At 38.0% G+C, this 24,597-nt stretch overlaps 1 protein-coding gene across 19 annotated transcripts in view; it reads right to left on the bottom strand.

Moving 5' to 3' along the window:
* The window catches only part of ATE1 (arginyltransferase 1), a 156,595-nt gene that overhangs the window by 63,059 nt on the left and 68,939 nt on the right, over positions 1-24,597 (bottom strand). For 18 of the 19 annotated variants that reach the window (XR_002643869.3, XM_089898262.1, XM_089898261.1 and 15 more), the window contains 2 exons: positions 22,343-22,524; positions 18,374-18,473 (listed from right to left, as the gene is read on the bottom strand). The exons of the other annotated variant lie outside the window; for it this stretch is intronic. Coding sequence is in view for 17 of the 18 variants with exons in the window: in XM_089898262.1 (XP_089754388.1) it covers positions 18,374-18,473; positions 22,343-22,524 (282 nt within the window). In the remaining variant the exon portion in view is untranslated. The remainder of the gene's footprint in view (positions 1-18,373; positions 18,474-22,342; positions 22,525-24,597) is intronic. 19 annotated transcript variants of the gene reach the window in all.

Genomic DNA, 24,597 nt, shown 5'->3' on the forward strand with positions numbered 1-24,597 from the left:
AGACTGAACCAGGAAGAAACAGAAAATATGAACAGACCAATCACAAGTAATAAAATTGAACCTGTGATTAAAAATCTTCCAACAAACAAAAGTCCAGGACCAGATGGCTTCACAGGTGAATTCTTTCAAACATTTAGAGAAGAGCTAACACCTATCCTTCTCAAACTTTTCCAAAAAACTGCAGAGGAAGGAACACTCCCAAACTCATTCTATGAGGCCACCATCACCCTGATACCAAAACCAGACAAAGATACTACAAAAAAAGAAAATTACAGACTGATATCACTGATGAATATAGATGCAAAAATCCTCAACAAAATACTAGCAAACAGAATCCAACAGCACATTAAAAGGATCATACACCATGATCAAGTGGGATTTATCCCAGGGAGGCAAGGATTCTTCAATATACACAAATCAATCAATGTGATATACTATATTAACAAATTAAAGAATAAAAACCGTACAATCATCTCAATAGATGAAGAAAAAGCTTTTGACCAAACTCAACACCCACTTAAGATAAAAACTCTCCAAAAAGTGGGCAAAGAGGGAACCTACCTCAACATAATAAAGAACACATATGACAAACCCATAGCAAACATCACTCTCAATGGTGAAAAACTGAAAGCATTTCCTCTAAGATCAGGAACAAGACAAGGATGTCCACTCTTAACCACTATTATTCAACATAGTTCTGGAAGTCCTAACCATGGCAATCAGAGAAGAAAAAGAAATAAAAGGAATACAAATTGGAAAAAAAGAAGTAAAACTGTCACTGTTTGCAGATGACATGATACTATACACAGATAATCCTAAAGATGCCACCAGAAAACTACTAGAGGGACTTCCCCGGTGGTCCATTGGTTAAGAATCTGCCTGCCAATGCAAGGGACACAGATTTGAGTCCTGGTCCAGGAAGATCCCACATTCCACGGAGCAACTAAGCCCGTGCACCACAACTACTGACCCTGCACTGTACAGCCGGCAAGCCACAACTACTGAGCCCGTGCGCCTAGAGCCTGTGCTCTGCAACAAGAGAAGCCCCTGCAATGAGAAGCCTGTGCACCGCATCGCAGAGTAGTCCCCACTCGCCGCAACTAGAGAAAGCCAGCGCACAGCAACGAAGACCCAATGCAGCCAAAAGTAAATGAATAAATAAAATTTAAAAAAAAAAAACTTCTAGAACTAATCAATGAATCTGGTAAAGTTGCAGGATACAAAATTAATGCACAGAAATCTCTTGCATTCCTGTACACTAACAATGAAAGATCAGACAGAGAAATTAAGGAAACAATCCCATTCACCACTGCAATGAAAAGAATAAAATACCTAGCAATAAACCTACCTAAGGAGGTAAAAGACCTATACTCAGAAAACTATAAGACGCTGATGAAGGAAATCAATGATGACACAAACAGATGGAGAGATATACCATGTTCTTGGATTGGACAAATCAATACTGTGAAAATGACTATATTACCCAAAGCAATCTACACATTCAATGCAATCCCTATAAAATTACCAATGGCATTTTTTACAGAACTGGAACAAAAAATCTTAAAATGTATATGGAGACACAAAAGACCCCAAATACCCAAAGCAATCTTGAGGGAAAAAAAATGGAGCTGGAGGAATCAGACTCCCTGATTTCAAAATATACTACAAAGCAACAGCAATCAAGACAATATGGTACTGGCACTAAAACAGAAATACAGAGCAATGGAACAGGATAGAAAGCCCAGAGATAAACCCACACACCTATGGTCAACTAATCTATGACAAAGGAGGTGAGGATATACAGTGGAGAAAAGACAGTCTCTTCAGTAAGTGGTGCTGGGAAAACCGGACAGCTACGTGTAAAGGAATGAAATTAGAACACTCCCTAACACCATACACAAAAATAAACTCAAAATGGATTAGAGACCTAAATGTAAGACCGGACACTATAAAACTCTTAGAGGAAAACACAGGAAGAACCCTCTAACATAAATCACAGCAAGGTCTTTTTTTTTGACCCACCTCCTAGAATAATGGAAATAAAAACAAAAATAAATAAATGGGACCTAATGAAACTTAAAAGCTTTTGCACAGCAAAGGAGACTATAAACAAGACGAAAAGACAACCCTCAGAATGGGAGAAAATATTTGCAAACGAATCAACGGGCAAAGGATTAATTTCCAAAATATATAAACAGTTCATGCAGCTCAATATTTAAAAAAAAAAAACCCAATCAAAAAATGTGCAGAAGACCCTAAACAGACATTTCTCCTAAGAAGACATACAGATGGCCAAGAAGCACATGAAAAGCTGCTCAACATCACTAATTATTAGAGAAATGCAAATCAAAACCACAGTGAGGGATCACCTCCCAGCAGTCAGAATGGGCACCATCAGAAAATCTACAAACAAATGCTGGAGAGGGCGTGGAGAAAAGGGAACCCTCTTGCACTGTTGGTGGGAATGTAGATTGACACAGCCACTAGGGAGGTTCCTTAAAAAACTAAAAATAGAATTACCATATGACCCAGCAATCCCACTACTGGGCATATACCTAGAGAAAACCATAATTCAAAAAGGCACATGCACCCCAATGTTCATTGCAGCACTATTTACAATAGCCAGGACATGGAAGCAACCTAAATGCCCATCGACAGATGAATGGCTAAAGAAGATGTGGTACATATATACAATGGAATATTACTCAGCCATAAAAAGGAAAGAAATTGGGTCACCTGTAGAGACACGGATGGATCCAGAGGCTGTCATACAGAGTGAAGTAAGTCAGAAAGAGAAAAACAAATATCGTATATTAACGTATATATGTGGAACCTAGAAAAATGGTACAGATGAACTGGTTTGCAGGGCAGAAATGAGACACAGGTGTAGAGAATAAACGTATGGACACCAAGGGGGGAAAGCGGGGGTGGGGGGTGGGGCACATGAATTGGGAGATTGGGGCTGACGTGTATACACTGATGTGTATAAAATGGATAACTAGTAAGAACCTGCTGTATAAAAAAAACATAGAAGAAAATTAAGGGACTTCCATGTGGCACAGGAGCTACGAATTTGCCTGCCAATGCAGGGGACATGGGTTCAAGCCCTGGTCTGGGAAGATCCCACATGCCGCGGAGCAACTAAGCCCGTGCACCACAACTACTGAGCCTGCACCCTACAGTCCACAAGCCACAACTACTGAGGCCCACAGGCCTAGAGCCCATGCTCCACAACAAGAGAAGCCACCGCAGTGAGAAGCCCACAGACCGCAAAGAAGAGTAGCCCCCGCTCGCCGCAACTAGAGAAAAGCCCGCGTGCAACAACGAAGACCCAACGCAGCCAAAAATAAATTAATTAATTAAAAAGAAAGAAAGAAAATGAGGGCAGAAATATTACCCACATAGGGTCAGGCTCCAGAGAATTCCAGGCTATCCAAGGAAAGGAGGAAAGCCAGGCTAGAGGAAGGCCTCGTGGATAACAGATTATAACTTAAGAGCTGGCAAGTAGGTCTGACAAGAGGTTATCTCTGCGCCCTCAGCAGCAGGAGACCCCAATCTGTATTTTCATCTGCTATTCGCTGTCTCCGCTTCTGCTCCCCCTACCATCTCACCGCTCTCTCACCTTGCTATCTTTTGATTCTCAGACCCCTTTGAAAACCAGATGAAAGAAATCCATGAACTCTACTCTCAAGATAAATGTCCCTGTGTGCAGAAGTTTGCCTACAATTCAAACTTCATGGGCCTGTGTTTATGAAGCCCTAAGCCAACTCTGAGCTGGTGTTACTGTCGTCCGGTGGTTCTGTATGACTGCCCCCACTAACTGCTGATCCTCCCTGTTGTTAGCCCAAACTTCCTTAAAAGACAGGATCTGAATAGTCTGCTCATCCACCATTCAGTGGGCAAAGCTTTTATGTCAAGCCTTAATACTAATCTACCCTAGATTGAGCACCTGGGTCAGGCACCCATGCCTAGTTCAATTCATGGCAATTAAGATGGGGGGGGGCGGTCACATGGAACTGAGCATGGTGACCTAAACTCGAAGGCTGCATTTCCTTTAGCAGAGACTACAGGGAAGTATGGGCATGGCAGACATCTGATTGCAATGAACTTCTCTGTATAGGACAAACGTAACAGAAAAAATGGGCGGCAAAGGTATGTCTAAAGGCAGACTGTGAGGAATCAGGAAGGAAAGGGAACCCCTGAAGACCAAGCAAAGAGATGTGGATCTAAGAGAACCATGTGAGAAGCTACAGATTTCCTAGCAAAACAATTCTCACACAATGCAAATCATCCTTGAACAATTCCATTGGCTGAGGCTGAACACGGGGTGGAAGAGAGTGAGGTGGTGACGGGGAAGGTCCTCTAGCAGTGGACACTGGGCTCCCTCTGCTTCTCGGCGTTGTCACTGTCACCTTTCTGCTGTATACCCGACATAATCATGCTCCTCAAGGTTGCTTTCCTTTAGCCAACGCCACAAACTTAGACAATAAGGCTTCTGAAAGGAAGTGTCAAACATAAAAATCTTACAGTTGCCTGTTTTTACAGAATGAAGATATAAGAACCAAGAGAACATGTATAAGTTTAAGAAGGAAAGAAGACCTGAGCTGTGATGGGGAGTCCTAGCGTGGGGGAAGGGTGAGAACTGGTTTCATTCTCGTAACAACATCGAGGCGGAATACTAGGCAAGAAAAACAATAAACACGGTGCCTGCGCTTCTCTAAAACAGCTCAGTTCCAACCATGCTCAGCTGCAGCACCTGAGCAAGGGGTGTGCCGAACATCCCGGTGCCAGCAAAGCCGAGAGGACTATGTGACTGCCCATCCTAAAATGAACACGCCAACACTGTGCTCTTTGTGCTAAAAAAGATGAACCCAACTGAGCTGCTAAGGAAAGAGTAATTCAATTCACTTGGTTATTATAAGCTGCCAAGTTTCTATTTCTACAAAGCAAGGAAAACAGAACCCTTTATAATACTAAAGACAGACCCTATCATGCACATCAGAACTAAAAAAACAAAGCATCACAGTTTGGAAATTTTAACCTTATTTGTTGTTTCTGCTGCTCCTTCTAAGAGACCTCAAATTTGCTGGATATATCTCATTGTACAAAAACATTAAATTACCTTTAAGCTGACATGAAGGCCACACATAAGCCCCCAAAGAAAATTTAAGACAGTCCTGGGGTCATCAATAAGTTTACGGCTGCACAGGGTCATGAATAAGACATGAGAAACTTCTCTCTGGTGTGTCATACAGGATAGTTTATTTCAAAATTGTTATGGTGAGCCCCAAATTAATCTTTCATGGCAGTTCCTTTCTGACAACAGTCGTCAAATTACCTGCGGTAACTCAGCAACTGTAAAGCCCTACAGATGTCAATGGCAAGTAGGTAACCCTTTCAAACAAGGTTTCTCAAGCATTAGCACTACTGACATTTTGAGCCAGAGAACGCTTTGCTGCTGGGGACTGTGTATTGCAGAATGTTCAGCAGCGTCCCTGGCCTCTACGGACTAGATGCCAGTAACATACAAACCCCTCCCCCACTGCCCCGGTTGTGATGATCAAAAGGGACTCCAGAAATGGGATGGGGTGGTGATAGGGGCAAAATTATCCCTGATAGAGAACCACTATTTTAGGATAAGCGGGAACAGGAACTCAGCGTGAGAAGCCCCTTCATTGCCCCGCCACAGGCAATGTGAGGTCATGAAACAAATTAATGTTAATTAAAATAGTATTTAGGTTATACATTTACATTATGCAATTATCAAAATTTATAATTATACTCCCTAGAAAAATATTATTTATACTGTATTCTATTTCAAGGATTTTACAGATAATTAACTTTATTCAACTAGATACATTTCTAAATCAACCTATTTAAAAATAAACCTTTAATTCAAATATAAACCACATATTATATAGCACTATCATTTCAGAATTACAAATGTTCTAAATTATCTGCAATGCTTTTTCAATTTGAAGAAAAAAGCAAATGCAAGAGTATCTTCACTGTTCATCTGACAATTCAAATATAACAACTTTCTCATTACTCTAAAAGTAAACATTTTAATAACTTATATTTGATTAATATTGCCAAAAATATAAAAAGATCTATCCTGTAGAAATGTCAAATGATGCCACTTTATTTGGCATAGATATGCACTTTCCCTCTAACCAATAATCGAATTATTCATTATTCTTATATCTCCATCCAGCCATTCAAAGATTTATTGAACATTTACTATAAATCAGGGATTGCTGCTACAAGAAGTAATAAATGAGCTCAAACTCCATCTTTCAAGAAGCTTAGATTCTCAAGAGATAGACAGGAAAACAGAGTGCAGAAATGTCAGATATCAACGTGTAAGCTGCAATGGAAACATATACGTAGGAGAGTCAGGGAGGATTTCAGAGTGGAAGCAAACCTGAGATGATGAAAAGGAATAAAGGGAAGATATAATTTTTAGAGCATGATACAGAAGCCAGGAGCCATAGCGGAAAAGGATTAATAATTTGGGCTACGTAAAAACTAAAACCTCTGTATGATTACATAAATACGACAAAATGGGATGTGATCACCAAATGCTAAATGTTTGATATTACAACTGTTAATAAAGAGCTCTTCATTATGTTTTAATCATTCTCTTAACTGAATTTCCAGAAAACATATCATTCTGCTTAAATTAAAGAGGTTCTCCACAGCTTTTATTTTTTGAAGTTATTTGGAAGAAACATACAAGAGCAAGTGATTTATCTGCACATCATTCAGTACTTAAATCAAGCATTCCCAGTAGAACAGACTGACCAATGTAATTCTCAAGTTAAGTGAGGAATTTGTTCACTTAATGGGATCAATGCTAAGTCTGAAAAAGGGGAAGCTGGGACATTTTGCCGTAACACAAATATAATGACACAGAAATACTTTAACTGACATATTTATTAAACTAGTATATGCAGGGAAGTACCCTTAAGAAACTGAAAGTAATTATACAGCTGGGAAAAAAAAATTCAGTCTTAACCTCTAGCTCAACCATACCCGAAAATCAATTTCAGACAGATTACTGAATTGTGAGAGGTAAAAGTATAAAATTCTCAGAAGAAAATATAAGAAAACATTTCCATGGCCATAGGGTAGGCAGATTTTCCTTGAACAAGACACAAAAGCAATAAAGATAAACTGGACTTCCTGAAAATTAGAAACTTCTGCTCATCAAAGGATACTGTTAAGAGAAAGAAAAGGTAAGCAGTGAGTGGAAGAAGATATTTATAAAATATTTATGCAACACAGAATTTTAGCCAGAATATATAAAGAACTTCTACAAATAACAGACACAGACAGCCCAGGAGATAAATGGGCAAAAGACCGGAACAGACACTTTACACTTGGCCAACAGACAAATGACAAGGTTGCTCAACGTCATCAGTCAACAGCAAAATGCAAATTAAACCCACAACGCACCATCCTTGCTAGACACCTATCAGGAGGTCTGCTGCTAGTGGCAGTGTAAATTAGTATAATCACTTAAAAAAATGTTGGGCAGTATGAAGTAAACCTGAATATTCCCACAACATATAATCTGGTAATTCCACACCTAGGTCTACATGACTCAGAAATGCACACGTATGTTCACCAAAATACACGCACGAAATGCTCACAGTTGTACTTATACTAGCCAAAACCTAGAAACAGTCCATCCACAGTAGAATGGGCAGACAGGCAATGAGAATGAACCATCCATGTACACAGAAGCATGTGGGTAAATCTTATAAATGTACTGCTGAGTGAAACAAGTCAGTCACAAGATAAAATACACTAAGTGATTCCATTTTATGAAGGGTTAAAACAGGCATGATTAGTCTTTCATGGATATCTGTGGGCGGCATGAAAGAGGGCTGTGAGGGCTGCAGTGTTCTGCGTCTTGATCTTGGTGCTGGCTGCACAGGTGTAGTCACCTTGTGACCATCTGTCAAGCTTTACGCTTACGAACGGTACATTTTTCTGTATATACATCACACGTTGATAAGAAGTTTACTTAAAAAAAGAAACAACTACAGAGAGGAAATTCACGGAAAATATAAAGTGTACTACTGAAATGGGACTCTTAACTTTTCCCTAAGCCCAGTGTCTCAATGAGAGCGGCCTGCACAGAAGGCCAGATCCCTGCACAGTTTTCACTTACTTTCCTCCACTTCCCGGCTTTAACCACGAAGATGGATGCCTGCCTTCCACATGTCATGCGCATCAATAAACTCACTGAGCACCTTCTACTTGCCAATGAATTTGCCGGGCCCTGGGGACAGTGACAGGTAAGAGCCCGTTGCTCAAGGAACTGACAAGCAGGGACCACGTGTGGCCATCTTCCTCCTGCCCCGGCACCTAGCGTGATGTTTGGTACAGCGTGGGCCTTCCATCAGCGCGGACTGATCAGCACAGCTACAACAGCAGAGCAAGGGGAGCTACAGATGAAGCACTTAGAAAGGACCAGCGTTCCCAGAACTGGAGAGGCCAGCTCCAGCTTCCGTACAGGGGGAGTGCAATGGGCGGGGTCCGAAGTGGGAGACACCGAGAACGGTGCACTGAAGAGCGGTGCACACGCTGGGTCTGGACATGTACACGCAGGGATGAGCGAGATCCCTTTCAGGTGGGAGGGACTCAGGCTCAGGCGGGGAGGAAGGGCAGTTCAAAGGTACATAAAACAATGTCTGGCAGTCAGCGAACGGGGCTGTGTAAAGGAGGACAGCAAACTCTCATCTTCAGTAGGTCAGGGCAGAGCTTGGATCTGAGTATTTTTCAAAAGCTCCAAAGATGATTGAGGTTTTTCAAAGGTTAGGAATCACGTTCTATACCAAAGCCTTCCATTTCACTGTGGAAACATACATGAGGAGAAGGATGGGAAAAATAAGGGACTGATGAAATATGCTCTGATACCCCAGTAAACACTTACTTTTACTTAATGTTCAAGTATTTTAGGTTTCTCCAAAATAAAAAGTTATATATACCTCATCATAAATCTGGTAAACAATGCCATTTATATGAATTTCAATCTTTCAGACTCTCCTTCATGTTGCTTAAATTAAAATGTGAGTTAATGCAAACTCTGGGCAAGAACCTATTGAGCTTTAATTTTCTCATCTGTAATGAGAAGCTTAGAACACATGACCCACTTTTGACTCTGATGTGGCAAAATTCCACATGTGACAATTTTAAGAACAAGAATATGTGATGAGCATGTTATTCCTTTACCTCCCACTGCCTGTAGGAGGCATCAAAAATCCCTTACTACAATTATTCTGTGGTAATTTTTTCTACTGACCATGTCTAATTCACTGGTCACTTATTTTAACATCAAGAAAAATAGATGCTGAATTTAAAACTCGAGTGTTTTGTTCTGTACTGTGGGTAACTGATGAGATTATCTGTATCTCTTTCAAACCAGCAGTAGCAAAGTCACTACCACAGGTACCCAAAAGCATCACCCTGGGTTGCAAGACTGTAGTAAAATAACATTGGCTAATTTGTCTAGTCAGGAAACTTTGAAAAGCTTGGGAGCCCGGGGATTTCAGTAGCACAGGATTTTGCAGATGCAGCTCTGTAAACCCCAATTTTTTTGGGGGGGGAGGTGCTTTTGTAACAGTAATGCCAACTACCTTCTTTTAGGGAAACTCCTGCAGAATTCCAGAGGGGCGGTTTGACCACAATCAAGCTGAGGCATTGAGTTTAAGAATGATTAATCACAGATGAATTAGCCTTTTGTTCCTTTTCTGACATTTCTAAACCCTTTCTGATGTTTCAGCTATCTGATGTCTGGCCATGTCATGATACCAAAGCAGACTGCCTGGATCACTGTTTACTTTGGCCTGCATACGAGTCTGGATAAAGAGCTCAGTCAAAACACCTCCTTCGGATCACAGAATGGCCTTACAGCAGCAGTCTGAGAGACAACACGAAGAAGAAATTTTTAAAATTATTCCTAACCCCATTTCTATATACTCCAATTTTCACTTTGAAAGGAAACTGAACAGTTTTGAAATGTATGAGAAGGTGTCAAAATACAGATATAAACTAAGCTTTACATGCGAATATTAAACATTTTGAAAGCACAGGAAAATTCATTTTTAAAAAAGCTTTAGAAAACTAAATATACTTAAAGCCATAGCTGAATTTTTTATGTATATATAATAATGATACATATATATACAAACTATTGATACATAACATGTATATAAACTATATATAAAATAAATAAATATAAACCAACAGCTCGGTTTTTAAAAATACTGGGTTTTAAGCAGAATTTTAAAAAACAGACCTGTCCAGGTGTTCGCCCTCTGCAGTGGCATGTGCTCTGGAAGTGCCTCCACCCCATCCCCAATCACAGCTGCCCTAGCTCCATTCCCCTTGCCAGCCACTGACCCAGGCACGGAAAAGAGGCACAACTCTGACAATGAAATGAGTGAAGTAGGCTAGGAGGCTTCCTGGTAAGGTTTTTCTTGATCTCAAAAAAAAAGACAGCAATCACCTCACACACATTAGGATAGCTACTGTCAAAACAAATGAACAAAAAAACAGAAAATAACAAGATTTGGCAAATGTAATGGTACAGCTGTTATGAAAAACAGTATGGTGGTTCCTCAAAAAATTACACAAATATTACGGTATGATCCAGCAATTCTACTTCTGGGTATATACACAAAAGAACTGAAAGCAGAGTCTTGAGCAGATCTTTGTACAGCCATATTCACAGAAGCATTAGTCACAATAGCCAAAAGATGGAAGCAACTCAAGTGTCCATCAATGGATGAATGCATAAACAAAACGTGGCATATACACACAACCAAGTATTATTCAGCCTTAAAAAGGAATGAAATTCTGACACCTGCTACTACACTGATGAACCTTGAGGACGTTCTGCTAAGTGAAATAAGTTAGTCACAAAAAGAAAGACACTGCACCATTCCACTTATATGAGGTCCCTGGAGCAGTCAAATTCAGAGAGACAGAAAGTACAATGGTGACTGCCAGGGGCTGGGGGCAGAGGGGAATGGGGAACTATTGCTTAACGGGATCAGAGCTTCAGTTTTGCAAGATGAAAGGAGCTCTGGAGATGGACGGTGGTGATGGCTGCACAGCAACGTGAATGTACTTAACTAACACTTCTGAACTGTGCACTTAAAAATGGTTAAGATAAATTGTGTCATGTACATTTTATCACAATTAAAAGTAATATTTTTTTAAAAAAGAGACACAGGAGACAATATTATACTTTTCTGATTCTAGCTACTGCTGATGGCTTGTGACGCCTGAAGGCCAGCAACCACCTTGGAACTGTGAGAGGAGCAGACCAAGAGGACAAGCATCCACTGAGGACGTCAGCCAGAAAGCCATACTACCTGCTCCCGCTTCGGCAGGAGAGCTTCTCCAAAGAGAAACTCTCCCAGGCTGAAAATATAATTTCCATTCATTTCAGCCAGTTCCTGAGTCCACAAATCAGTACTGATTTAGGCCAAACAGTACCAAGTCCCATTAAAATGGTCACAAGTATGGTTAACAGTTAAAGTGAGCAACGACAACACAACAAATCAAGATGACTTCTTTTCATAATGACTCTGTTTTCTAGCTCTCATTAAATTCCTCTGTGACTACCCTTTGCTTTAATCTAAGACTATGGCCACAGAGAAAACCTAGCTGACTGTACTGTTTATACATATCAACCTTTATTTAAAACACACACACACAAAGAACAGTAAAACCAATATAATTCGGTAAAAATGAATTTTAGGGAATATTATGCACAAGAATATAACTGCTATCACCTAGCAAACCGCTAGGAGGCTCTACTGCAACACATGTGATCAAAGAAACTACGAAAATGACCACATGGTGATTTTCATTTTGCAGTGCTCAACATTAGCAAGACAAGCAAAATCAAAATGTGTCATTATGTTAACAAATGCCTCGTAGGCCCAAGTCTGGGTATTAAATAAAATGCTGTATAAAGATGAATTCTCGTAAGCCAAGTGGGCACATTTTTAGGTATGACCACACAGGCAAATTAAGTAACTTTGCCGAAACTCTCTCACACTGAGCTGTCAACAACTTCACAGATCAGTTCAGCTCAATTCAGGAAATGAGTCTGCACAGCTCAACACAGAATGATTTCCATCTACGTGGAAAGTTACAACTGTATCTAGTGATTTCCATCCTACAGCATGTGTTTCAGTCATCTGTTGCTGAGTTAACAAACCACCGGAAAACTTAGAGGCTTAAAAAAACAACAATTAATTATTCCTCATGATTCTGTGGGCTGGCTACAGCTCAGCTAGGTGGTTCTTCTGCCCATCTCTCTTAGGCTCAATCATACAGCTGCATTCAGCTTGCTGCTTGGCTGAGGCTGAAACATCCAAGATGGCCTGAGGCCTCCCAAGTGGCCTCTCATGCCAGGAGGGTAGTCCACCTTTTACATGATGACTGGCTTCAAAGACAAAGGAAGCAAAAGCTGTCTGCCCTCTTAAGGCTTGGGCCTGTCTGAAGTCTCAGACATACTTTTACAGTACCCTATTAGTCAGCACAAGTCACAAGGCCAGTCCAATCCGTGTTGAGGGAAACAGAATGTACCTCTGATGGACAGAGCAGCACACACAAACAGGGTACAGGGTAAGAGGAATTGATGATGGAAAGCTCTGGGAATCATCTACCAAATGATGGTCCTTCCTACACATAAAGATAGACTCTTCATTTCAACATGTCTTCATGACAGTTCACTACTCAATAAAAGAGTTTGTATATTTCAAACCTGTTAATTACTTTAATTTGCTCTACATTATAAATGCATTATATGGTGTTTATGATTTCTTCTGCTAACTTTGGGGTTTATTGGTTCTTCTTTCTCTAATTGCTTTAGGTGTAAGGTTAGGTTGTTTATTTGAGATATTTCTTGTTTCTTGAGGTAGGATTGTATTGCTATAAACTTCCCTCTCAGAACTGCTTTTGCTGCATCCCACAGGTTTTCGGTCATCATGTTTTCATTGTTATTTGTTTCTAGGTATTTTTTGATTTCCTCTTTGATTTCTTCAGTGATCTCTTGGTTATTTAGTAGTGTATTGTTTGTATTTTTTTACAGTTTTTTTCCTGTAATTGGTATCTAGTCTCATAGCGTTACGGTTGGAAAAGATACTTGATATGATTTCAATTTTCTTAAATTTACCAAGGCTTGATTTGTGACCCAGGATATGATCTATCCTGGAGAATGTTCCTTGAGCACTTGAGAAGAAAGTGTGTTCTGTTGTTTTTGGATGGAATGTCCTATAAACATCAATTAAGTCCACCTTGTTTAATGTATCATTTGAAGCTGTGTTTCCTTATTTATTTTCATTTTGGATGATCTGTCCATTGGTGAAAGTGGGGTGTTAAAGTCCCCTACTATGATTGTGTTACTGTCGATTTCCCCTTTTACGGCTGTTAAAATTTGCCTTATGTATTGAGGTGCTCCTATGTTGGGTGCATAAATATTCACAATTGCTATCTTCTTCTTGGATTGATCCTTTGATCATTATGAAGAGTCACGTACCACAATGTTCACTGCAGCTCTATTTACAATAGCCAGGACATGGAAGCAACCTAAGTGACCATGGACAGGTGAATGGAAAGAAGATGTGGCACATATATACAATGGAATATTGCTCAGTCATAAAAAGAAATGAAATTGAGTTATTTGTAGTGAGGTGGATGGACCTAGAGTCTGTCATACAGAGTGAAGTAAGTCAGAAAGCGAAAAACAAATACCGTATGCTAACACATATATATGGAATCTAAAAAAAAAAAAAAGGTCACGAAGAAGCTACGGGAAAGATGGGAATAAAGACACAGACCTACTAGAGAATGGACTTGAGGACACGGGGAGGGGGAAGGGTAATCTGGGACAAGTGAGAGAGAGGCATGGACATATATACACTACCAAATGTAAACTAGATAGCTAGTGGGAAGCAGCCGCATAGCACAGGGAGATCAGCTCGGTGCTTTGTGACCACCTAGAGGGGTGGGATAGGGAGGGTGGGAGAGAGACGCAAGAGGGAGGAGATATGGGGATATATGTATATGTATAGCTGATTCACTCTGTTATACAGCAGAAACTAACACATCATTATAAACCAATTATACTCCAATAAAGATGTTAAAAAAGCTTTACAATATGGTGAAGACTGTAACTTAATATGTCTAAATCTACACCAGAAAATCCAAATGAAACATTGTCATAGTTACAGGTACAGTCACTTGGTGCCACTTTATGCACTGGATTACAATTATGTACCCCCTCAGATGTAACCTCCATTAGGGCAGAGCCCATATCTATACTGCTTACAACTGTATTCCCAGTGTCTAGTGCATACCAGGTACCCAAGAGACTGTTCTTTCTTAGTTATAAAAAATATTCCTATTTTAAAATATATTCCTTCTTTCTTTAATATCAGATAAAAATATACTTTGTAGATTTTTCCATTGTATATTTTACAATATGGCAAAAATATATCATTACTAACGCTTGAAGCAGTTATGCACTAAGAAAGAAGATATAATTTTAGCTCTTATTGTACTTATATGCTAAATTTACCCATTCAATCTTGAAAATGAGAAAAATTTTAATAGTGTACAATTCACTTTCTGTGAGCTATCTTTTATTGGTCTCTAGCTCTAGCCCTTCAACTTGAAATGAGAAACATTCACACTTGGACCAATATCCATCTTATAATTTCAAACGGCACATTTTCCAGTTGAAAATTCCCATGTTGAAAAGCAGTTGTTTTATTCCCCCAAAACTGAGCGTTCTCATTTGCTCACAACAAAATATCCTTAATTGAAATGAGAATATCTTTACTCTTCAGTGACCTAAAATGACGTATCTTCAACCATGATGCAATGAAAACAATTTTCTTAAACTAACAATACAAAAATTAAGAACAACATGTTCTTGAAGATCCAAAAGTATTCAAACCACCATGCCAGGAAAATGCTGGCTTTACAAAATTAACTTAATATTCAAATATTTTATCATTCTTATCTCACGAATATTTACAAAGTCACGAAATATAGTACAGATTTTCAGAACTGTCTTTCCCAAGAAGATATAATGTGAATATGATATAATATATTGGGAAAATTTTAAAGTTTTGTTTAAATGGTTAGTGAGTATTCCCCTCCACCTACCTTTTCCACTCTGGGCTGCAACCTAGTTTTACAGGTTTTAATAGTGTTTCCAAATTCCCAACAGATATTAAATTTTGGGGATTTGGAAATGAGAACGTGGGATTCCTGAAAACATAAGTTACTCCTAAAATACTTCCAATATTCTTCATATTCTTTACTCGTTAGTATGAGTAATTAAAAATTGTTTAATAAGAAGTATCATTTTGAGTAGCACAGGCACACCCCGTTTTATTGTACTTTGCTTTATTGCATTTTTTATAATCAAATGACTGTGGCAGCCCTGAGTCAAAAGCAAGTCCATCAGCACTGTTTTTCCAACAGCATTTGCTCACTTTGTGTCTCTGTGCCACATTTCCCTGTTTCCACCAGTGAAAAGATTATAACTCGATGAAGGCTCAGATGATGGTTAGAATTTTTTAGCAATAAAATATTTTTTAATTAAGGTACGTACACTGTATTTTTAGACATAATGCTATTGCATGCTTAACAGACTACAGTACAGTGTAAATATAACTTTTATGTGTACTGGGAAATCAAAAAATTCATGTGACTTGCTTTATTGCAATATTCGCTTTATTGTGGTGGTCTGGAACTAACCCCGCAATATCTCTGAGGTGTGCCTGTATTTACAAAGAACTTTAGCCTACAAAGAATATTAAAACACTGGGAACTGCCAGCAAACATTACTAGGTACTATTTCTAATAACGTAACATTTGGGTCTCTCACCATGCTAACAGCACTACAAAGAACCACAAATTAAGATTACCAGTTTATGATCTTATTTTGCTTCTAAGTTATCCCTTGAAACACCATTAATATACTTTATATATAAAGTGAATAATATTTATTATATTTACATTGTTATGCACCTTGTAAACAGCAGATAGGGCCACAAAACACATAACACGGCTACAGCTACAAAGAAGACCGACTAACTGAAGGGTGACTGCCCTCCTCCTCCTTTTTTATATGAATATGCATGGCACTGTCACCTATTCATTTTTATTTAAACGCTCCTTCTCCATGAAATGTGCTTCCCTGTCATACCTGCTCTTTTTTGAGGCCTCTCTTCCCTTTTAATTAAACCCTTTCCTCTTCCATACCCTATGCAGCAACCCCACTGCCTCCTAGGCCACTTACCAGACCACCGTATTGACCTGATTTTACGTAAAACACCCCCAATCTTCACCTATGTTCCAAGTTTTAAGAAGGTGGTTCATGTTTAAATCTTTTCACATCTTCAGAGCTTAAAGCAGTGCTCTGAGTAGATCAGAGGTATTTGGTTACTGTTATTATGGTAGGCAGGATGTATGTAGTCTGTTCCTTTATACTGCTCTATACTTTCCAGAGCTTTTACAGTGAGCTACTAATACTTGGAAAACATCAAAGAGTTTCATTAAAGAGAGTCATAAAATTTAACATCAAAAAAACACAAACAACCCAATTAAAAAATGGGCAGAGGACCTGAACAGACATTTTTCCAAAGAAGACATACAGATGGTTAACAGGCATATGAAAAGATGCTCAACATCACTAATCATCGGGGAAATGTAAATCAAAATTACAAGGAGATATCACCTCACACCTGTCAGAATGGCTATTATCAAAAAGACAACAAATAACAAGTGCTGACAAGGATGCAGAGAAAAGGGAACCCTCATGCACTACTGGTGGAAATGTAAATTGGTACAGCCGCTATGGAAAACACTATGGAGGTTCCTCAAAAAACTGAAAATAGAAACACCATACAATCTAGCAATTCCACTTCTAAGTATTTTTCCAAAGAAAAACATCAATTCAAAAAGAGACACGCACCCGCTGTGCTCACTGCAGCATTATGTACAATAGCCAAGATATGAAAGCAACCTAAGTGCCCATCAATAGATGAATGGATAAAGAAGACAGGTGTGTATGTATGTGTGTGTGTATACACACACACACACACACACACACACACACACAGGAATATTTCTCAGCCATAAAAAAGAATTAGGGCTTCCCTGGTGGCGCAGTGGTTGAGAGTCCACCTGCCGATGCAGGGGACACGGGTTCGTGCCCCGGTCCGGGAAGATCCCACGTGCCGCGGAGCGGCTGGGCCCGTGAGCCACGGCTGCTGAGCCTGTGCGTCCAGAGCCTGTGCTCCGCAACGGGAGAGGCCACAGCAGTGAGAGGCCCGCGCAGCACGAAAGAAAAAAAAAATTTAAAAATAAATAATAAATAAATTAAAATAAATTAAAATTTTAAAAAATATAATAAAGTTAGGCCTGGAAATTAAAATAATAATAATATTGTAATAGCTTTATATGGTGACACATAATTACTAGACTTCTTGCTGTGATCATTTTGTAATGTACAGAAATGTTGAATCACCATATTGTACACCCAAAACCAACACAGTGTTGCAGGTCAATTATGCTTCAATAATAAAAAATACAATAAAATAAAAATAAAGAGAGTCATAAATGGTAAGACCTTTTGTTAAAAGGGAAATTCTGAAATATACTTAAATCTGAAAATAATACAATGAATTACAAAGTAAGAACAGTGGAGACTGTAGTTCTCATCACAGAAAGCTTCATTTCTGCGGCAGCAAACAGATTTCCTTAATTAACCCGTTCAAACCCTTTCAGAATTCCAAATTCTGTGCTCTGAGACAAAAATCATATTAAAGATTCATTTTCCCATAATGAAAACCGTACAAACATTTGCAAATATTGTGCTATGGAAAATATCTTACTACTTACACCGAGCTCCAGTTTTTCTGGAGTGTGACTGTGTCCAAAGGAAACAAAGCTACAACTGAATGGAGGGAGAAGGAATGGAGGGGGGAGAGGGTGACGATGCACCTCAAGAAGGTAGATTTCTTAATGGGTACTACTGTACTATCCCAAGTACACAGGGCCCTACTGAAGTTCTAGAATAGGTGGGATATATTCAGTGAATTCCTACAGATTAACCTATATTAAACAAATATTAAGTGCCTATTTTGTCAGGCACTGTTTTAGGCAATGAAGAAGCTAGATTCTATGAAAAGTTTAAGACACATTTAAAAATAATTCATGATTTACATAAAAATGTACAAGCATGTTAAACTAATGTGATTAGAAACTACAAAAGCACTAATTTTCATAACTTGACTCTATAGCAAACATGTGTGAAAATCAACTTTACCTTATATTTCATCTTGGGACATGAATGAATGTAGAAACCCATATAGTAATAGCTGAGTTGAGGTGTTTTCTCATGAAGCTGCCTAGTAAAAGCAATTTCTCTGCCAAAAGAAGAATAAAGATCAAGGTACAGTTAAATTTAGTTCCAAAATTCAAAGTACTGTACAATTTGGTAACACATATTTGATAAAATGTGACATTAAGCTATCAAAATAAAAATCCAAGTGTTGAAAGAAAAACCATTTTAAAAACACTTTCAGATGACTTTTACTATAGAGACACCAAAGAAAAGTATATTATTTTAGCAAATGCACCAAAGTTCTGGTTCCACTCTTTATTGGGCATAGCAGTGCATCTCAAAGTCAAAGAGCATAGAAGTACAAAGATCTATTTAATACAATTCCTTATTATTCATTATCACCTGGAGTTCTCAAAGACTGGATTTATCAGGTTAAAAACAGGACAACAAATTTCAGGAAGCTCAAAAACCAACAAATTTCAGGAAGAATTACTACTATGACCACTTACATGCAAACACTTTCAACTATATATGACATATTACTCTCTATGTCCAAATGCTACTTTAATATTCATTTTCTCTAAAAGTAAAGAGGGGGGGAAGAACCATGCTATCTCACCGCCTTTTCTCTATTTGTTGGCACAGGCAAGGATTAACTGAAAAAAGAAGCTGTCAGCAATGCCTATGCTCGACATGGTTTTAATTTGTATCCGGATCAATCTGGGCACAGAATTTCATCCTACTTGTCCAACTGAATGACCGCTTGTGTTCGAGAGCTTTAAGCAAAGCTTCGGTACATTTCTAAAGTATGAGAAAAACTGTTTTGTTTTTATGTTTGTTTCTTGAAGGTTTTAATTTCCTTTTCTTTTTCTTTGTTTTTAGTAGCAATGGATGCTTGAAATCCAAGGAGAGATTTATTTTTTAAGGGAACAGTCTGTGCATTTTGCAAGTTCAAATTTAAAGCACTGAAGGGTCGTTACCCTAAAAATTCATCTTTACAACAAAAGTATTTCTAAATCCAAACAGACTGAACATTATTAGGCTAAAACAGAATAGATCCTATTATTCTCAGAACTAACCCACTCTTAAGGTTCACACTGAGGAAGAACGCAATGATACAGCAAGCAATGCAGGACCACCCAGCTCTGATGAGGACGGCAATACCCACCGGCCCTCCTACTCATCTCAGCTAACTGCAGCACCACTCCACCACCAGCACCACTCCAAGCCCCAAGCCTATGATCCATACTTAATTGTTCTCTCCCTCTCACCCCTGTGTCCAACCCATCAACAAGTCCAGTTGGCGCTATCTCCAAAATATACCGTGAATCTGACCATTTCTCACCACCTCCACCTCAGGTATTTTGGTCCAAGCCACCATTAGGCCTCCCTTAGACGACTCTAACAGCCTCCCAAGTAGATTTCCAGTTTCCCCTCTGGCCCCTCCATAACCTCACAGAGCAGTCTAAGTAGTCTTTTATGATATTAATCAGGTGAGGTAACCTCTCCAAACCCTTCACCCTCACACTGGGTTGGTATCACACTTAGATAAAATCCAATCTCCTTACCATTACCTATAAGCCCTTCTCCATCTGTCCCCTCATCAACATCACCTGCCTTGCTGCCATCCTTGCACAGCACTGCCTAGGTCCTACCCCATTTCCTAGCCCATAAGGCCTTCCTTCTCTTCATTCCAACGACCTCAGGGCACTTGGACTTGCTACCTTTGACCTGGATATCTATCCTCAGATTCTTACATAGCTGGCTCCTATTCTTCTTTCTTGGCTTTTCAGAGAGGTCTTTCCTAACCACCCTATATAAAAAGGGCCTCATGCCTACTACCATAATTTCATTTTTGTCACAGCACAACAGAGTCTCTAAAATTGTGTTGTCAGTTTTCTAATTTACTGTCTGCTTTGACAAAGCTGGAAACCTTGTCTTATGCACATCTACAAATAGTTCCAGGACACACAGACTGTGCTCAAATAAACATCTGTTAAGCAAATTAATTACATTTCTAAAATTCATCTTGCTAAAAAAACAAAAAAAAAGAAAGGAAATAAATTCCATGCTCATGCTCCCCAATTCAAACGTTTTTAAAATCTGTAGACTAGATTACATAAAAATCTAGTAATCTGTAATCTTGATTACAGATTAAAATATAAAAACTCTTTATTGATTGTACGATTGCTTAAGAAACTGAAGAAACGGAGGAAAAATTTAACAGGCTTCACTGAAGTACATTAAAATCAGTAATGGAACTGGCAACTTGTAACCTACTCTCCCCAATTTTGCTTCATAATGTCAGTCTCCTGGCTGTCTTTCCTCTTCTATAAACTCAGCAATTCAGATTCTCAAGAGCACGGAAAGAGATGCAGTGGCAATCTCCTCACTCTCCACTGACCCCAACTTTTGTGCTCTCAGGCTCCTCTACTACCTCCTCAAAGCCCTCCAGCTCCAGAACTTTCAAGAGATATACCAAGCAACAAACATTGCTGGGAACAAATTTTGTTGGGAATTATTTGCTATCTCAAATGCAGTGGGATTTCTATATCTCTTTGTTTATTGAGAAATGAAATATTTCATACAGAGGCTGGGATTTATTATCTAAGAATAAATATCATTCTTAACATTTATCTGAGAAATCTAGACAAATCCATGCCTACACATTGTAAAGTGAGAGATACATAAATAAAAGAAGAAAATGGTAATAATTTCAAAGTACTGACTGATTCTGATACAAAGAAAAAGTATCTTTTCTGAAATACACGCTTCTGAAGTTACAAAATGTGAATGCTTTAAATTATCGGTTCTAATTTCACAAAGAGTTAAAAGATACTACAAAGGATCATGGATGTTTTTTAATTAGTTTATACAAAATGTAATTAAATACATAAGAAAAATAAAAGATTATTATAAGGATCAGTCGTAAACATTGTATATTTTTTAATTTGCTATGTAACTTGGTGTTAAGATAGGTCATGTTGAAAATATCAATATTGTGTGCCACTGAAAAACACAAAAATATCAATTATGGACCATATTTTTTTTTTAATCAACTAGTGATTTAAAAAAAAATCAACTCTCCTACTTTTATAATTCAGAGAAAAGCACACACACAGTAAATAAAATAATCTCAAAGTGTATTTTATCAAGATGTGAAAAACGTGACCATCAGAGACAAAGAATGGGAAAAGCAAAGAGAAAAAAGTGATAAAGAGGGAGAAAAAAGAGACTCAAGCTCCCAAACAACATAAAAATAATTCTCAACACTCCTTCCTCCTCTACCACATGTATATGCAGACAAGCAGCAATAAAAATAAAAACAAATATTTTCATGAAACAAGACCCCACTGTTTTCATTATTAGGATAATGCACCTAAAAATATCTGTGCTGTGTTGCATATATTTGCAGCCATGGACATAAAAAGGAAATCATCTTTCAATGAGGTCATAGAGTCAAGTGGACAGTCAGGGACTCTCTGGTCCTGTTCTACATACTTTATATAACTGTATATTTCTTCCAACAGACTGCCATTGCTTTAATTCGTTTACACCAGATTCACGTAACCTTTAATTAATTATAAAATATATATATACAATAGTAATGACAAGAGAAAATATATAAATAATGTAACATTTTAAAAAAACATTATGTGGCTCTGACAGGGGAGCTTAAATAAATGCATAAACTAAACAACAAAAGTATCACAGTGACTTCTCATACATTAGACCAGATGGATACCTTAAGAAGCTAGGGAATTACCATCAGACTCTGTGGCCTCAGTTCTAAAAGTGATATTTCTAAATATCAGTATATAAGAGACTACTAGAGCAACAAATTATTATGTACTATCCAATGGGATTTCTACTGTTTATAATAAAATATAATCAAATGAAGAATTATTTGAAGTTGTATATGACCATTACAATTGTCAAAAGCAATCTTACCGGAGTGCAGAGTAGACACCCAAAGACAGAAACGAATAATCAGGATCATAGTACAAATATACAGACGAGACACAGTATGGAAGGACGTCAATCACCCCCACAGCAATGATCTTTCCATCAAGCCAATACTGCTGGTGAAAGGAACCATAACCACAATCTGGTCCATAAGGGGGATTCTCTGCCTGAGAAAAGGTAGACACACAAACATGAACAGCTTGTCATTTTTCTCTTTATATTAAAAATCTTAATAATTAACCTCTTTTACTTGTATTTTACTCAGGTTAGTAAGTCCTAAAGTTTCCTCTTTGTTGCCATCATCTTCCGGCTCTCAGAAGAGTCATACCCTGCAAAACTTTTTAGGTGTAGAAACGCTGAAGCAACAAAAGAATAGAGAAAAACCAACTTAAGATGTTTTTCAACTTGTTTTAAAATTTGCCGTAGGAAATATAAAATCTACAGGATAAGTAAGCACTGTTAAACTCTATTCTTCTGTTCCACACCAAAGTTGGGAAAGAAATGGTAAATGATACAAAGATGGGGAACATAAAGGCAAGGGTTGAGTGCGAACAGGAGAACTATCCCTACGCTGCCAGCCAGGCCTGATCTGTGGCCACCCCTGCACTCATAAGGCATATGAGCTCATAATTTTTTCTAGGTAAGAGTTCCTGTGTAAGTAAGTGCTATGACATTTCTCTCTATCAGCCAAAGGAAAGTAAAAGTTATTTCCTTATCATTATTTTAATATACCTATAATCCCACAGAAGAAAATCCCACAAATTTTTGCTACAGGTATCTAGAGATTTCAGAGTGTAACCATTTTCTGTAAATAGTTAGTTGAATGATATTTCTCATTTTAAAGTTCAACATGAATTTAAATGAAACTGTTATTAATGAAAATTATGAAGCACCATAAAAAAATGCTTTGCTAGAGACTGAATGAATGTTAGAGATGAACAATTTAAGTGAACAAATACAACAAAACTTGTGTATCATGTTCACACACTTAAAGTCACAGAGAGTGTGTATGGGAAAAAAAGCTAGAAGGAAATAAAGGAAAATGAAAAAGCAGGTCTGCTAATACTAAAACCAGAAAAAGGCATTAGAAGACAGGAAATCTACAGAACAATCTCTCATGAACATAGATGCAAAAATCCTCACCAAGATACTATGAAATCAAATCCAACAATGTATGAAAAGAATTATACACCAGGACAAAGCAGGATTAACTCCAGGTATGCAAGGCTAGTTCAACATTAGAGAAGTGATTAAAAAAAGAAAAGCAATTAATGTCATCTAACCATGAAAAGAGGCTAAAAGAAAAATCGTATGATCATATCAATTGACAGAGAAAACACATCTGACAAAATCCAACACCCATTCATGACTAAAAGCTCTCAGCAAACTAGGAATAGAGGGAAACTTCATCAACTTCATAAAGAACATATACAAAAAAAATCTACAACTGACATCAGACTCAATGGTAAGAAACTGGACAATCGCCCCCTAAAATTGGGAACAAGGCAATGATATCCTCTCATCACTCCTATTCAATATCATACTGCAAATCCTAGTTACTGAAAAGGAAGTAATACATACAGATTGGGAAGGAAAAAAATAAAATTGTCTTTGTTCACAAATGACATGACATGCTATGCAGAGAATTCCAAAGAATCAACAACAAAAATTGAAACTAATAAGCAATTACAAGAAGGTTATAGGGTACAAGGTTGATATACAAGTCAATTGCTTCCCTATATACTAGCAATGACTGGAATTTGAAATTAAAAACACAATACTATTTACAAAACCACCAAAAAAATTATACACCTAAGTATAAATCTAAGAAAATATGAATACATACAGAATCCATACGCCAAAAAAACCTACAAAACTATGACAAATGGAATCAAAATGTAAACAAATGGAAAATATTATATGTTCATTTCGATTGAGACGTCCACTCTTCCCAAGTAGGTCTCCAGATTTAATTCAATCTCAATCAAAATCCCAGCCACTTATTTTGTGAATATTGACAAATTAATTCTAATGTTTACATGGAAAGGAAAAAGAGCCAGAATACCAACAGAATACTGAAGAACAAAATTGAAGGACTGACACCACTTGATATCCAGACTTACTATAAAGCTACAATAATCGAGATAGTGTGATATTGGTGAACGAACAAATGAAACAGCAGAACAGAAAATAGAACCCAGAAATAAACCCACATAAATACAGTCAACTGGCCTTTGACA

This window comes from Delphinapterus leucas, chromosome 16 (genome assembly GCF_059928025.1).
Source record: "Delphinapterus leucas isolate spDelLeu-1000000601 "Yukka" chromosome 16, BTC_Dleu_Yukka2, whole genome shotgun sequence".
Lineage (NCBI taxonomy): Eukaryota > Metazoa > Chordata > Mammalia > Artiodactyla > Monodontidae > Delphinapterus > Delphinapterus leucas.